At 48.9% G+C, this 14,918-nt stretch overlaps 1 protein-coding gene across 1 annotated transcript in view; it reads left to right on the plus strand.

The window, feature by feature from the left end:
* Positions 1 to 14,918, plus strand: part of LOC128474373 (teneurin-4-like) — a 53,948-nt gene that overhangs the window by 22,671 nt on the left and 16,359 nt on the right. The window contains 7 exon segments of the mRNA XM_053456696.1: positions 3,873 to 4,019; positions 6,754 to 6,970; positions 9,918 to 10,037; positions 11,210 to 11,471; positions 13,633 to 13,900; positions 14,479 to 14,622; positions 14,794 to 14,918. Coding sequence (XP_053312671.1) covers positions 3,873 to 4,019; positions 6,754 to 6,970; positions 9,918 to 10,037; positions 11,210 to 11,471; positions 13,633 to 13,900; positions 14,479 to 14,622; positions 14,794 to 14,918 — 1,283 coding nt within the window.

Here is a 14,918-nt window from a genome sequence, read left to right on the forward strand (position 1 = left end):
GGGGGGGGGGATTACAGAAAAAAAAAATTACATTTTACGAATGTACATTTACGAAACTCCTCATTTTGTAATTTTGGGGCCAATAAGGGCACCGATTTGGTCCCCGACTAGAATCTGAAAATAATTTATTTTCCTTCATCTAGAATGTTCTCATTATTATTATTATTATTATTATTATCATTATTATTATTATTATTTATTATTATTATTATTTTTTCCATTGAAGGGATTGGTTGAGTATTTTTGGGGGGACAGAAGAAAGAGAATAGAAAGCATTACCCGGTAATAATACGGATTGGAAACCTGATCCATATACGGGGGTCCATGATCAGTATATGGGGGGTCTGTATACTGAAAAAATATGTAACTAAACGCAGCTCTCAGATCTCCCTGAATAACAGAGCAACGCCAGGGGGCAAAATGGGCAGAAGGACCGGGGGGAGGGGCTGAATAGAGGAACGAATTCCTTCGGCACATAAAAGGACAGAAAGAATAATCCGGGACGTCTGTCTTCAGGGGTCCGCGTCTGGAATTATCCCTGGAAGCCTCGGAACTCTAACGTTTAAATTATGTTAAAAAAACAAATTCACGCACTGCTTAAAAATGATGTCATCAAAATGATGTCATGCGACTATTGTGATGAAACGATTGAAGTTCTTTTTCTATGTCGGACGGGACATGTTTATGGCGCGTCCGTTACTTCGGATACATCGCTGTACATATTCTACAAAGTAACTGCTGCAACGTTCTAAACGTTCTATTGCTATAGCAACCGGCGGACTGGTCCAATCCGCTGGGACATTCAGACGGTTACTATGGCGATAGGACAACTTTAGAAACCTTGCATCCCGGCAACTCTTGCCGCTGATTCATATAAAGTAACGTGGGGCAGAATAGGGCTGTTTAGGATGAACCTTAACCCTGCGAGTGCCAGAGGGAGCTTTAGTTATATATTAATGTCTTTTTTGGGGTTTCAGTGTTCCGTCTAATTCGCTTTTAGAATGTTGCCGTACGTGACAGCTTCCCTGATTATTTTCATTGAAGGTTATCCTACTTATAAGATCTCTTACCCCCCCGCCCTTCCCCCACCCCGGGGTGCAGCGGGTTCCTAAATCGCACAAACATTGCGACCTTGTAAACGTTATTACGCAACGAATCGGCTCGATAAATTTATTGCGTGTAAAAACAGTTCAGCAAAGTAATAAATGAAAGGACATTGGCTCTGGGGGGGTATTAAGCATGGTGGGAAGCCCCCTCGTCCTTGTGTTCCATGCATGGCGGGAAGCACCCCCCCCCTCGTCCTTGTGTTCCCTGCATGGCGGACCCTTATTTCTGTGCTTTGTGTTTCATTGTTTTGTCTGCTTCACCAATTGGGGCGGAAAAAGCCTTTAATGTCCCATCTCTGCTCAGCGTAATGTATTCATAAAGCTTCCGCGGGCGAAAAAAAACGTAATTTAAAAGTGGATTTTTACCAGCTGACGTCCGAGGCCGCTCTTCACCCGTAACCTGGCCTGACGGTGTTCTATGAAGCGCCTCCGTATGCCGTAGCGTCGTCTGCACCGTACAGCGATGCCCCATTTGGGGGAAGCGCTCTCAGACGCTCATCTTGGAAATCCCTTCCGTCTTTCGCTGATACAGAAATATTCTATTTGAGAATGGCTCGGTCTTAATCACCCAGCTGGACTCACGAATGCCAGTTTTATTTTTTATTGATGTTCAGAAGCCCAAAAAGTAAAAATTTTTTTACATGAAATATTTATCAATTTTTAATGAATCCTTTTCTATTATAAAATATACGTAAAAAGGCCAAAACGGAGGCTTTTCCCCCGTTTTTCTTGGTAACGTTGTGCTGCAGGGTGGGTGAGAGTTGGGGAATAGCGGGTGTGCTGTGTGTCGCGCATGCTCTGTGTCCCCTGCCTGCGGCGAGGTGTATCGCATTAATTGGCTCCTTTTCTCCTTTTGTGCCTCGTAGCCCCTGCGCGGCCGGCTAACACCCAGCACTTTACCAACCCCACCTTAAATGTCCTGTCTTTTGTTCCCCAAGCTCACTATCTGGATAAGGTAGTGAAAGGTACTGTATGGAGTCTCTCCTTCCTTTATTCTCCTCTTTTACTCTCCCCACCTCCATGTTCTGTGCGTTGTGTGACCCCCCCCATCCGCGCTCCTCACGCTAATCACCGAATTCAGGGTTTTCTCTTACATTTTACGCTTGCTGCGGTTTTTTTTAATTTTTGAACCATTTACTGTTGGACGTTAATCTTTGGCAGAGAATGGTTTAAAGGGACGATAAAACCGGCCGGGGTGGGGGGTAAAATATTCCCCCCTAAAGGGGATCTCCCATCTTTTATCATCTTAGTATCCGAAAAAAAATACTTTTTTTTTTTTTCTTTTTACCCCAGTTGTAGTTTTTTGCCCCAAAATATAAAGTTTTCAGGCAGCTGCATATCAGCCGTTTGTATGATTCTCGCTCTGAGCCCTGATCTACTAAACCCCCCGACTCCTTATAATACTGCCTGTGGGGGACAATAGAATGACTCAGTCTTAATCACCCAGCCGGACTCTCTGAGAAATGATAGTCTATGGAGGGACGGACTTCATTAGCATCGCCATAAAGCATCAGCTTGGTGTGGTGTTTGAGCCGGGAAAGTCACCCCCTTATATGAATACCATGCTCTCAGGATCTGCTTGATTTTTCCTCCCCATTAGGTTATCTCTCCTGTTGTTAAGTTGCTGATTGGTTCAGACAGCCTTTGTAAGGGTGGGGGAGGGGAAGGGAGATTGATCAGAAAATGCCGGCTCTGCCACAGGCTGCCACCGATCTCGGCTTCCATGAAGTAAAATAGTCCCTAATTTTGAATGAATTAAACGCGGCTCGGACCCCCATTAAATGACGCCTCGCAGTCCCTGCGTTTTTAATATCATTAATCGCCCCTCGTTAACTCGATTCCGATGATCTCGGAAGCGGGCGGATAGGGTTAAAACGTTATTATTTCTCCGCGTTTAAGGAAACCGGCATTTTCCAGTCCATTTGTCTTTCTTAATTATTGACTTTTTCATCCCGCGCTCTCAATGAGTTCATCGAGTCGTTTCTGAACCCCCCCCCCCCGGAATATTTTAATATTCTGAATGTTTTCCAGAATTTTTCACTTGACGGAACTTGAACTTCATTAAAACTGAAATTTCTGGCAGCGCATGTTTTTTTTTTCTCTCCCTCCCCGGGCGCCCCCCCCCTGGACGCGTCGGGATTTATACGGAAGATTTAGTGGAAAAGGAATTCTGTGTAATTTTCCTTTTTCTTAAGATTTTTTTTAATGCGTTTTGGAACGAGTTTACCGGCCCCGCGAGGCTCACAAAAAGCCGTCGCCTGAAGGTGACTCGTCTTAATCGGGTTAAATCCTTGTGTGTTTTTTGCTCCAGCTGCTGAGGGTCAGGTTACGGCCCCCAGGGGCCACTAGGCGTAGGTAACCTTAAGGGGCCACCTAACAGGACACAGAGACCTTCTTAGATGGATTATGAACCGTTCGTAACGCCGTTAAAAACCTCAGTGTTGCCCCCTACTGGCTGAGCGGCGGATCCATCATCCATATGGGGTAACTGGACGGGGGGGGGTAAGAAGGCTCCAGGTGGACCCCCCGGGAAGTCTGCAGCCCAGGGGTCTCAATCATTCTCAGCCAGGAGATCATGGTCCACCAGCAAACTGTGCCCCCCTCGCTTATAACCCTTAGGGGTGGCTGGGAGTTGCGATGGGATGATGGGCATTGTAGTGTTCTGGCTGCACATCACCTCCTCCCGTTGCGTTGTACGTGTGGCTGCCGAGCGTTACGGACGCGACGAAACTTACGCGGCTTCGGGGCTTTTGTTTTCTCTTGCAGAGGGCTGCCCCGGCCTGTGTAACGGGAACGGCCGATGTACCCTCGACACGAACGGGTGGCACTGCGTCTGCCAGCTGGGATGGAGGGGGTCCGGGTGCGACACGTCCATGGAGACCGCCTGCAGCGACAGCAAGGACAACGACTCGGGTAAGCGGCCCTCCCCGTGTGACGGGTTAATGGCAGGGTGTGTTTCCAGCTTTTGTTGACCCTTATTCCTTCTTGGGGTAGCCTCACACCTCCCCCCCCGGAGTATCCTCGCACCACCGCTGCCTCCTCCCCCCCAGGGTAACCTCGCGCTGCCTCCTCCCCCCCAGGGTAACCTCGTGCCACCACTGCCTCCTCCTCCCCCCTGGGGTATCCTCGCGCCACCACTGCCTCCTCCTCCCCCCTGGGGTATCCTCGCGCCACCACTGCCTCCTCCTCCCCCCTGGGGTATCCTCGCGCCACCACTGCCTCCTCCTCCCCCCTGGGGTATCCTCGCGCCACCACTGCCTCCTCCTCCCCCCTGGGGTATCCTCGCGCCACCACTGCCTCCTCCTCCCCCCTGGGGTATCCTCGCACCACTGCTGCCTCCTCCTCCTCCCCCCTGGGGTATCCTCGCACCACCACTGCCTCCTCCTCCCCCTGGGGTATCCTCGCACCACCGCTGCCTCCTCCTCCTCCCCCTGGGGTATCCTCGCACCACCGCTGCCTCCTCCTCCTCCCCCCTGGGGTATCCTCGCACCACCGCTGCCTCCTCCTCCTCCCCCCTGGGGTATCCTCGCACCACCGCTGCCTCCTCCTCCTCCCCCCTGGGGTATCCTCGCACCACCGCTGCCTCTTCCTCCCCCCTGGGGTATCCTCGCACCACCGCTGCCTCCTCCTCTTCCACCCTGGGGTATCCTCGCACCACCGCTGCCTCCTCCTCCTCCCCCCTGGGGTATCCTCGCACCACCGCTGCCTCCTCCTCCTCCCCCCTGGGGTATCCTCGCACCACCGCTGCCTCCTCCTCCCCCCTGGGGTATCCTCGCACCACCGCTGCCTCCTCCTCTTCCACCCTGGGGTATCCTCGCACCACCGCTGCCTCCTCCTCCCCCCTGGGGTATCCTCGCACCACCGCTGCCTCCTCCTCCCCCCTGGGGTATCCTCGCACCACTGCTGCCTCCTCCTCCTCCCCCCTAGGGTATCCTCGCACCACCGCTGCCTCCTCCCCCCTGGGGTATCCTCGCGCCACCGCCGCCTCCTCCTCCCCCCCGGGATATCATTGCTCTGCCACCACCACCTTCTCCTCCCCGGGGTATCCTTGCTCCGCCACCACCTCCTCCCCTCGTGCTAACCTCGCGTAGCCTCTCACCCTGTTCTGCTCCTGATTTCTTCCATCTATAACAGCTCAGCGGTTGTCATACTTACAGGGCGCCGTGCTCCCTCCGTGCTGCCAGGCTCACCTGTGGCGGCTCTGCTCATGTTTATCTTGATTCAGATTCAGGAGTTTTGGGTCGGATTATTCAGACGCAGACGTTGTTTTTGGCGCTCGCTGCGCTCCGGTCGCCTCGGCTCTCTTTATCCTGGAGATTAGCTCCACGTGCTCCTCGTTTAACGTCCCCAAATCCAAACATACGGAACCCGACCAACGATTCCCCCGGCTGGCATTCGCACGCCAAGCGCCATTCTTTCCCTTCGGAACCCGCATTAATCCCCGAGGAGGTTAACGTCTCGTTTTTCCACCACAATCTTTTTTTTTTTTTTAATAATAATTTTCCGCATTTTTCATGGAAATTTGCTCTGCGTTTCATTTTTGTGTATTTATTTAAGAAAAGCTTTTCGTGGGGATTTATTAAACACAAATTTATTAAAAGTAAAGGGCAGAGAAATATCGACGATTTAGTAGATGACAGATTTTTGTTTGCAGATCTTTAAAAGTCAAACACATTTTTTTTTCCTTAAAGATGTTTTTTCGCGGCGTTCTATACGTTTGTATCTTTACGTGCTTTAGATCCACATGGGAGAAATATCAAGTTTTAAGGGGTTTTTCAAAGCACAAAATACAAAGATAAAGCCGCGCAGGAGTTCCTAACATTTACATTTGTGTTGGGATGTGGTTATGGGCGGAGCTATTACGTAACTGGGTGGGGCATTTAGAAGAAGAATAATGGGGTTTATTTCCCCCGTTTAATTTATAAAGCCGTTCCTGCTGTTTCTATACACATTATCGGGGCTTTTAGGGCCGTAGAACCCTGCGATCCCCTCATACCCAGCAAACATTCTGACCTCCTAGAAAAGAGGGGCATCAGGGGAGGAAAGAAGGGACCGGGGGGGGGCGACAGACAGGTTCCAGAGAGGGACTGGCCAAACTGAACAGGGACACTTGACACGTATGCTTCCTGTTCCCTCCCATAAGCCAGAGCAGGAAGTTGTAAGCCGCTTCCTGTTCTGTCCCTCTCGTCAGCCCGAGCAGGAAGTTGGAAGCCGCTTCCTGTTCCCTCCCTCCCATAAGCCAGAGCAGGAAGTTGGAAGCCGCTTCCTGTTCCCTCCCTCCCGTCAGCCCGAGCAGGAAGTTGGAAGCCGCTTCCTGTTCTCTCCCCGCGTTGTTTTAGCGGACGGCGCATGAGCCTCCAGCGATAGAGATTGTTTCCAGCCGCGCAGGTCCCTCCGTAACGCTATTATCACAGATATCTCAGGGTGACGGGCGCCTCCTGCATACAGAGGCTTTCGACATCTTTCACTCTTCACCAAGAACGTTCTCGCTGGCAAATGTTACAATGTAACCGGCCAGAATTAACCCTTTGAGTCCACTCACTTTATCTACCTTGCATCATCTCTGACATCTCCCACAAATTGCATTTTAATAGTATTAACCGTGAGGTTGCCGCGTAGGGGTGACGCGTGTGCTCTCTCCTTGCAGACGGCCTGGTGGATTGTATGGATCCTGACTGCTGTTTGCAACCTTCATGCCAAACCAGCTCCCTGTGCCTGGGCTCCCCGGATCCGCTCGACATCATCCAGGAGACCCAAGTGCCGGCGTCGCATCAGAACCTGCACTCCTTCTACAGCCGCATCCAGTTCCTGGTCGGGAAGGACAGCACCCACTTCATCCCCGGAGACAATCCCTTCGATGGAGGGTGAGTTATATGAGGAAACCTTAAAAGGTCGTCGGCCTCGTCTTAGATCCAGGAGCCGTATGTCTATCCCATGCATGGTTAATCCCCTCGCTGTATTACCCTCTACCACTTCTGCTGGGAGGCTGTTCCACTGTTCTCTCCTGTTTTTTTTATTTTTTATCCCTTTATATATTTAAATGTCTCTCTGGTCTCGCCCTGCTCTCTCTCGCCCACATACTGAGACCCCTTAGTCCGTCCTGCAAACCGTTGCCCGTTTTAGTCGCTCTGATTCCCGAGCGCTCGTTAGCGAGGCCGAGTAACGGAGTCTCGGTAGAGCTCGGCGGGGATGCTGCCCCCGGAGACGCTCCTTGCTTTCTCTGCAACGAACCAGAGCAATTCCTCTAAATTACCCTTACGGTGATGAAATGGCCCTTCCCGGCCCCTGCTAGAGGTCTCTAAAACATTGTGACTTTTAAGAGGCAGGTGATAAAACGTGAAGGTCAGAGAGGCAGTATATCCGCACGCAGCCGGGGAATACCAGAGAGAGAGAGAGAGAGAGAGCTAAAGCGAGCGAGAGAGAGGGAGTGAGAGCTAAAGGGAGAGAGAGAGGGAGAGAGCTAAAGCGAGAGGGAGAGAGCTAAAGCGAGAGGGAGAGAGAGAGCTAAAGGGAGAGAGGGAGGGAGAGAGCTAAAGGGAGAGAGGGAGGGAGAGAGCTAAAGCGAGAGAGACAGGGAGAGAGAGCTAGAGAGGGAGAGAGAGCTTCGACGCTTCCGTCTGCAGAGGATTCTCTTATTTACGGGGCAGAGTCACGAGAAAATATTGTTTTGGGGCATTTAAACTAGGAAAGGGATTAATAAAAGAAACATGTAATATGTAAGCTTCACAATTTCATTACGACGCCGGCAACATGGAACCCGCCGGCAGATCGGCCCCAACTCTAGCTTTTAGGGCTCTGTATGTCTCGCTGTCAAAAAATAAACAAATAAATAAATGACATCATAATTTAAAAGTGGAATTTAAGCCGTATGGAGGTTGTTCCGGAGAGATTGATACTTAGTGTCGAGTTCTAGATGGAAAGTGTGTCTATAGACGAATAAAAGCCCCCCTCCCCCCGTTGTCCTCCTTGTAAATCCGGCGCGCCCCCATAACGTTTTATCTGTAAGTGAATTCCGGAGCTTTCTAGGAAGGCCGCCGAGCGCCTCCTGATCCAGTCTGCGCATGGATTTAAATATAAACCGCCGGCTGCGTTATGGAGCCTCGTAAATGCCTCCCGGGGAAGAAGCCGTTACTTCCGGGGAACCGCGACCCGTGTTGATTTGGGTCGTGACTACAAAGCCCATCATCCTTGGCCAGCCTTTTGAGATGTGATCTCTGTTGGATTATATTACGTTGTTGCTATTTATATCTCACCAGCAGATTCCGTAGCGCTGTTACAATAAGGGGAGAGTGAATTAAAATTGGCCGGGGCAGAAGGGGCAGAGAGCCCTGCTCCTAGGAGCTTACAATCTGTTGGAATTTATTATGCAAGATGATAGCGATGCGGACGCATATAACCGATAAAAATAACATAAAAATAAATGTATTGGAATGTGTTAGACTATGTGGTCTATATGTAGCTTTACTTATATTTATTAATTTTAATATTATTTAAAATTCATTTTTTATATTATATAACGTTTTAATAAATAATGACCTCGTCTCTGTAGAAATACCCTGCTTCTGGTAACGAGACTTTATCTGCAGTTTAAAAACCACCCCTAATATCCTGCATAATTAATGAGCGGAGACGTTTCTCTCCGTTAAGTGCTTCGCCGGGTAATGTACGGCGCAGGACCGCTTAACGCCGTGCATTTTCAGCTCTCACTTTGAGATTGTAGCTTATACCTCCGGGGAGCGGAATTAACAGACGTGCAAAAGGATTGAGCGTTTTACAGCCAGAAAAGGCATTTTTACAATAAAAAAAAATAATAGATTTGTTACTTTGTAGAAAAATATCAATAATCATAAACCCGACGGGAGCTCGACTTTTGCACTTAGATTTTTGCTTAAAGCCCGGGAGAGGAGGGTGTCGGATCTTAACGCTGTTTAGCATATATGAAAGGGTTAAGACACTGAAACCATGGAAACCGCAAATGTGCCTTTTAGTTGCTTTATTACAAAAAAGTTGATGGGTTTGCATCAGCAGAGGTTTTCCGTAGAGGTCAGCGGGTTGGTTACCCGTGCGCACGATGAATAGAAAGAGAATCTCCAAGGATTCTGCGACTTCACGGGGGGTTCTGTCAGGGGGTCTTATTCCAGGACGCACATACCGTACATCCAAGGCTGCTGACTGAGATACATGAATACCGTATTATAAGCGGCAGTTTTGCCCCTTAATATAAATCTATATATTATGGAACAGCCTCCCAGCAGAGGTGGTAGAGGGTAATACAGTGAGGGTAGTAAACATACAGCTCCTGAATCTAAGACGAGACCAACGACTGATTAAGGTTTGGTTTCCCGGCTCAAACACCACACTGAGCTGATGCTTTATGGCTAAAGTCCCTCCCGCCATAGACTTTCATTCACCAGAGTGTCCAGCTGGATCACTAAAACTGAGCCATTCTATTGTTCCTCACAGGCAGTATGGTATAGAGGACTGTATCGGGATGTGGGTGTTTTTCGGGTGTACCTGCGGGTCCCAGTAATCCTTCACGTTGCTCGCACACAGCAACTCTTCTCTCGTTCCGCCCCGGAACCCAGTGGAGTCACGTGAATTTACGTCGCGTCACATGACTCTGCTCCGTTCCTGCTTCCCCCGGGCGGGACAGGAGAAGGCGCTGTGTGCGAGCAACGTGACGGCAGCCTTGCGGGGGTGCGCAGGAAATCTGCAGCTCAGGTAAAATGGCAGTGGATCCCCTTTCAATGTAAAATAATTTTTTGATTGAAAATAGTTTTTTGACCTTTCACTTTTTTATTTCCTTTTAAGGCATGCTTGTGTCATACGTGGTCAGGTGATGACATCAGACGGCACACCGCTAGTGGGCGTAAACATCAGTTTTGTGGGCGCTCCTCTCCTGGGCTACACGATCAGCAGACAAGATGGAAGGTAAGCGTGTGCTGGATGTGATGGGGGTATTAGTAGGGGCAGATACGTAATGTACCGGAGCCAGAGGGCAGGATAAAGGCGCCGGGGACCTGAATGCTAAGGGGCAGCTTTTCAGTTGCCCTGCCTGGGGTAAAGAAATTTAGACCTTTCTTTTGCTGTGCTTGCCACGGTGTGACATGATATCAACGCAAAAAATATTTACATTATGTCCGCCATGAAAAAAACGTGTGTATATATATATATGCTGACATCACCAAGGTCTGATGTTTTAGATAAAGCATAGCTGCCGGCTGTCTCGACAGTACAGCTTATGCTCTGGCCGTCGGCTGCCTAAGCAAAAGCCCTTTTTATTGCAAATGCCGTCAGCTTAGCTACGCTGCAGTTAAATCTGACACGGTGCATGCACAGGTGCTCCATGGACAAACACCCTGTGATGTCATCGCTCTGCCCTCATGACATCACACATGCTGTAGAAATGTAGTATGTTCAGCAACCAAAGCGTTAAAACGTTAGCGTTTATTTGTAAGAACCCATTAAAAATAACCCGAGTCAGCAGCGCTCTAAAAATGCCGGCAGCAACAAAATGTCAGGGACGCCGGACCGCCAAGCGGCCAAAGCCAGATGCTGCAACTGGGGGCTCTCGCCAGTACGCAGCGGGATCACGGCGAGCGAGGACTGGAAACCAGCAGCGTTAATGGAGGCGCATACTGGAAACGGGGGACATTAAACTGTCGCGGAGGGAGATTAATGTCACGGGGAAGAGGCGCGGGAAAACATCTGGGAGCCGTTGGCATTAATAAGTTATGGCGCTGTGAATGCATTAACGGGGGGGGCTCCAGGGAACGCGTTGCAGGGCGCATTATATCCGTTAATTACTGAGCGCCGTTTAGTCGTTAATGGAACGGGGTTACGATTTTATTTATTTTTTTATTAACCAGGTGATTATAAACCCGAAACGGCTCGCGGATCTCTGATAAAAGAACGCTGGCGATAATTTAACATGCAATTAGCTACATAATTACAAAAAGCCCATTAGAGAGGGGGGAGAGCGGCTCTCGTACAAAAGGAAAACGGGGGGGTGATTTCTTAAATGGTGCAAATGACGTCTCTGCAGATAATGTTCTTGTCTCTTTTTTTTTTGTTTTTTCCTCCCCTGTCGTTTACGTAAACAGCTTTGATCTGGTTACAAATGGTGGCATATCCATTACCCTGCGCTTCGAGCGGGCTCCGTTTATTACTCAAGAACATACTCTCTGGTTGCCATGGGATCGCTTCTTCGTCATGGAAACCATAACAATGCGGCACGAGGAGAACGAGATCCCCAGCTGTGACCTGAGCAGCTTTGCCCGTCCTAACCCGGTGCTCTCCCCGGCCCCTCTCACCGCGTTCGCCGGCTCCTGCCCCCACAAAGGGCCCATCGTCCCCGAAATACAGGTATATTCCCATCCGTGTGTTTACGTCACTCGTACCCTGTACCAGCTCTGCTGGAAGGCAGTTCCACTTATCTACTACCCCTCAGTACGGTAAAAACGTCCTATCCCTTATAGAGACATCACAAACCAAGATAATTCCACTCAGACGTCTTCTGTCCAGCAGCAGCCATCTTCCCCCTCGGAATAGCTGAAGCTCCGTGTAATAATCCTCCCGTCCGGTGTTTCCCACCGCCGTCCGCGCTCCAGACTGCTCGTTTTTACCGTTTTTTTGTGTATTTCGTTCATGGAATCGGTGCTGAGCCAGTGGATTAAATCCATATTCCATAGTGAAGTGGAGCGAGTCGACCCCCAAAAACACAATAAGCGTTCCTTCTACATACATCGGCTCTCAAAACACTTTTCTAATAACCGTTTATTAACTCAAAACTCCTCTCTGATTTATATATTTATATATTTCAACTGAAAGACCCGGAGAACCTGAGTATTTATTCCTCGGATCGGATTAAAAATACATTTCCATAAATATTGCGGAATTTCTTTTTTTTTTCACCCCAGTTGTAGTTTTTTACCCCATAATATAAAGTTTTCAGGCAGCCGCATATCAGCCATTTGTATGATTCTCGCTCTGTTATCTGATCCCCGATCTACTAACCCCCCCCGACTCCTTATCATACTGCCTGTGGGGGACAATAGAACGGCTCAGTCCTAATCACCCAGTCGGACTTTCTAGATAATGAAAGTCTATTGAGGAACGGACTTCATTAGCATCGCCATAAAGCATCAGCTCAGTGTGGTGTTTGAGCCGGGAAAGTCACCCAAAATATCACATGACTGACAGCAACGGCGGCTCCAGGGCTGCAGATAAAGGGGGTTATTGGGACAAAATAAGATAAAGCCGGAGTTTTTATTTTCAAAAAATAATTTCTCAGTAAAAGTGAAATATTACAATTATTTTCGTTGTAAAGCAGATGTCCGGATCAGATAATGCTGGCTCTGCCACGGGCTGCCACTCATCTCCAAAGTGTTTTGTATAAGTAACTGAGTGAATGTTTTCGTGGTGATGGCGGCCGCTCCTGTTTAACTCCCCGCATGCCGCTTTCTAGAACTTTTTCGTAGATTTTTTTTTTAGTTCCAGAAATAACTTTTTCGTAGATTCAGCAGATCCCGAATTCTCAATTTAAGTCAAAATAGAATTGAAACGGGACGCGGCAGCGCGCAGCTCACCAAACCCGCCCCGCTTTCTATGTGTCGCTACGTTTGACTCCCCGCAGAAGGTTTTTAAAAACGTGAGATGATTGACGGGCCGAGTACGGCCCCCCGCGCCGAGGAGCGCTCCCATTTCATACATTCCGCGACCCCCCCCCCCCCCGAGACCAATTTTCATACGGAAGCAAACAGACATCTGGAAAATAAATGCAAATTAAATCCCCGTCGGGGTGAAAAAATGTTTTATGTTCCTGGCGGTTCTGTGAGGACGACGGGCGTGAAATAAAATATCGTTATGTTTGAAGTTGGCTTTATTGCCGCGAGGACCCGTTTACCGGCAAATTCTGTACAAAATATACCGCGGGTCCCCCGGATAGCGGCCCTTTTATGCCCTCCCCCTGGAAACTGCCCTCTTACATCCCCCTGATACCCCTGCAATGCTGTGATCTCCAACCCAGTTTATCTACTTCAAACAGCAAAAAAATATATTTTTTTAAAAAAAATCAGCTTTCGTTTTTATTTGCACAAAAATGTGAAAGTCGGCTGCCTTTAGAAGGATAAACTTCAGTGAAGACGCGGAGATTTGGGGCTAATAATGACGATTTCACAATAGTCTTTCAATGTTTACATTATTTTGTTACATGTGTAAAAAAAAAAATATATATATATTATTAATTTTAATAATATTATTGGTTAATGAAAATGAAAATTAAAAGGTTTAATTTTTTTGGTCCTTTTTTTATATAGGAAATCCTGAAAATCTCTTGTTTTAAAATATTTTTAGAAATTTCCTGTGTGAAGTGAAAAGGATTTTTTTATTGTTTTTATGAAGCCGTTGCTCCTTATGTCTGTTGTCATGCGCAGGAAGTCGTTGTGGCGCCTCTGATCCCTATAAATGATTTTTTTACATTTTATTATTTTTTTTAAGGAGATTTCTGATGTTTTTGGTGTTTTAGGCTCTGCAGGAGGAGATCCGCATTCCAGGAAGTAAAATAAAACTGAGTTATCTGAGCACTCGGACCGCCGGCTACAAATCCGTCCTGCGCATCAGCCTCACGCACTCCACCATCCCCTTCAACCTCATGAAAGTGCATCTCATGGTGGCCGTCGAGGGCCGGCTCTTCAGGAAGTCGTTTTCCTCCGCTCCGGACCTCTCCTACTTCTTCATCTGGGACAAGACCGACGTGTACAGCCAGAAAGTTTACGGCTTGTCCGAGGCGTTTGGTAAGAGCTGGGGTGTTTTTTTGTTTCTTGGGGGGTTTTTTTTTGGTGCCTTGACTCACGAGCTTACAATCTAGAGGTTTTTAAGTCATGCCAGCTCTTGCCTCTTTCATCAATATTTACCGGCACAGTTAATTGTCATGTGACACAGAAGCAGGCCCTGATAGGCTGTTGCCATAGGGACTGAAAAATCTTTATTAAGGTTTTTATGGGTTGAAAATTAATATTTTATACGTGCGCGGAAAACCCGATGATAGATTTCCAGTCTGGCCCGTTGGGTCAGGGTAGCGTCCAGAACTGGTTTCACCCGGAGTCTCTGGGAAATCCTGTGTTTCCGGATCTCGGGGGTGCCGTTTGGACACACCCACATCTGGAGGCTAGCCCCGCCCCTCGCTAAAACCACCCCAATTATGGAGAGCTGCTGGTAGCCTGAGCCTGGACGCTCGCAGGTATGATAGCGCCCACAATCAACATGTCCTCCCGCGGGGGAAGGCGCGTAATTTATAACTCCACTTCCTTTCTTCTCTGATTGGTCGGTCCACATGGGATCGTAACCTATCGTCTTTTGTCTCCGCCCCCAGTCTCGGTGGGATATGAATACGAGTCGTGCCCGGACCGCATCCTGTGGGAGAAGAGGACGGCCGTGCTGCAGGGGTACGAGATCGAGGCCTCCAAGCTGGGAGGATGGTCTCTGGACAAGCATCACGCGCTGAACATCCAGACGGGTACGGGGGCCGCCGGCCGCGTTTAGCCAAAAATCTCGCTTTTCTTCCGTAAAGCTGTTGTTTACGACATTCGGAAAATGTGAGACGGAATAATGTCGGCCGTTTCAGGAACGTCTTTATCTCTGGACCCAACGCGTTTTGTGGCTAATCCCGATTTATTGTCTCGCGCAGGCATTTTGCACAAAGGGAACGGCGAGAACCAGTTCATCTCCCAGCAGCCACCAGTAATCGGCAGCATCATGGGTAACGGGCGCAGACGGAGCATCTCCTGCCCCAGCTGCAACGGCCTGGCCGAC

Source organism: Spea bombifrons, chromosome 2 (genome assembly GCF_027358695.1).
Source record: "Spea bombifrons isolate aSpeBom1 chromosome 2, aSpeBom1.2.pri, whole genome shotgun sequence".
Lineage (NCBI taxonomy): Eukaryota > Metazoa > Chordata > Amphibia > Anura > Pelobatidae > Spea > Spea bombifrons.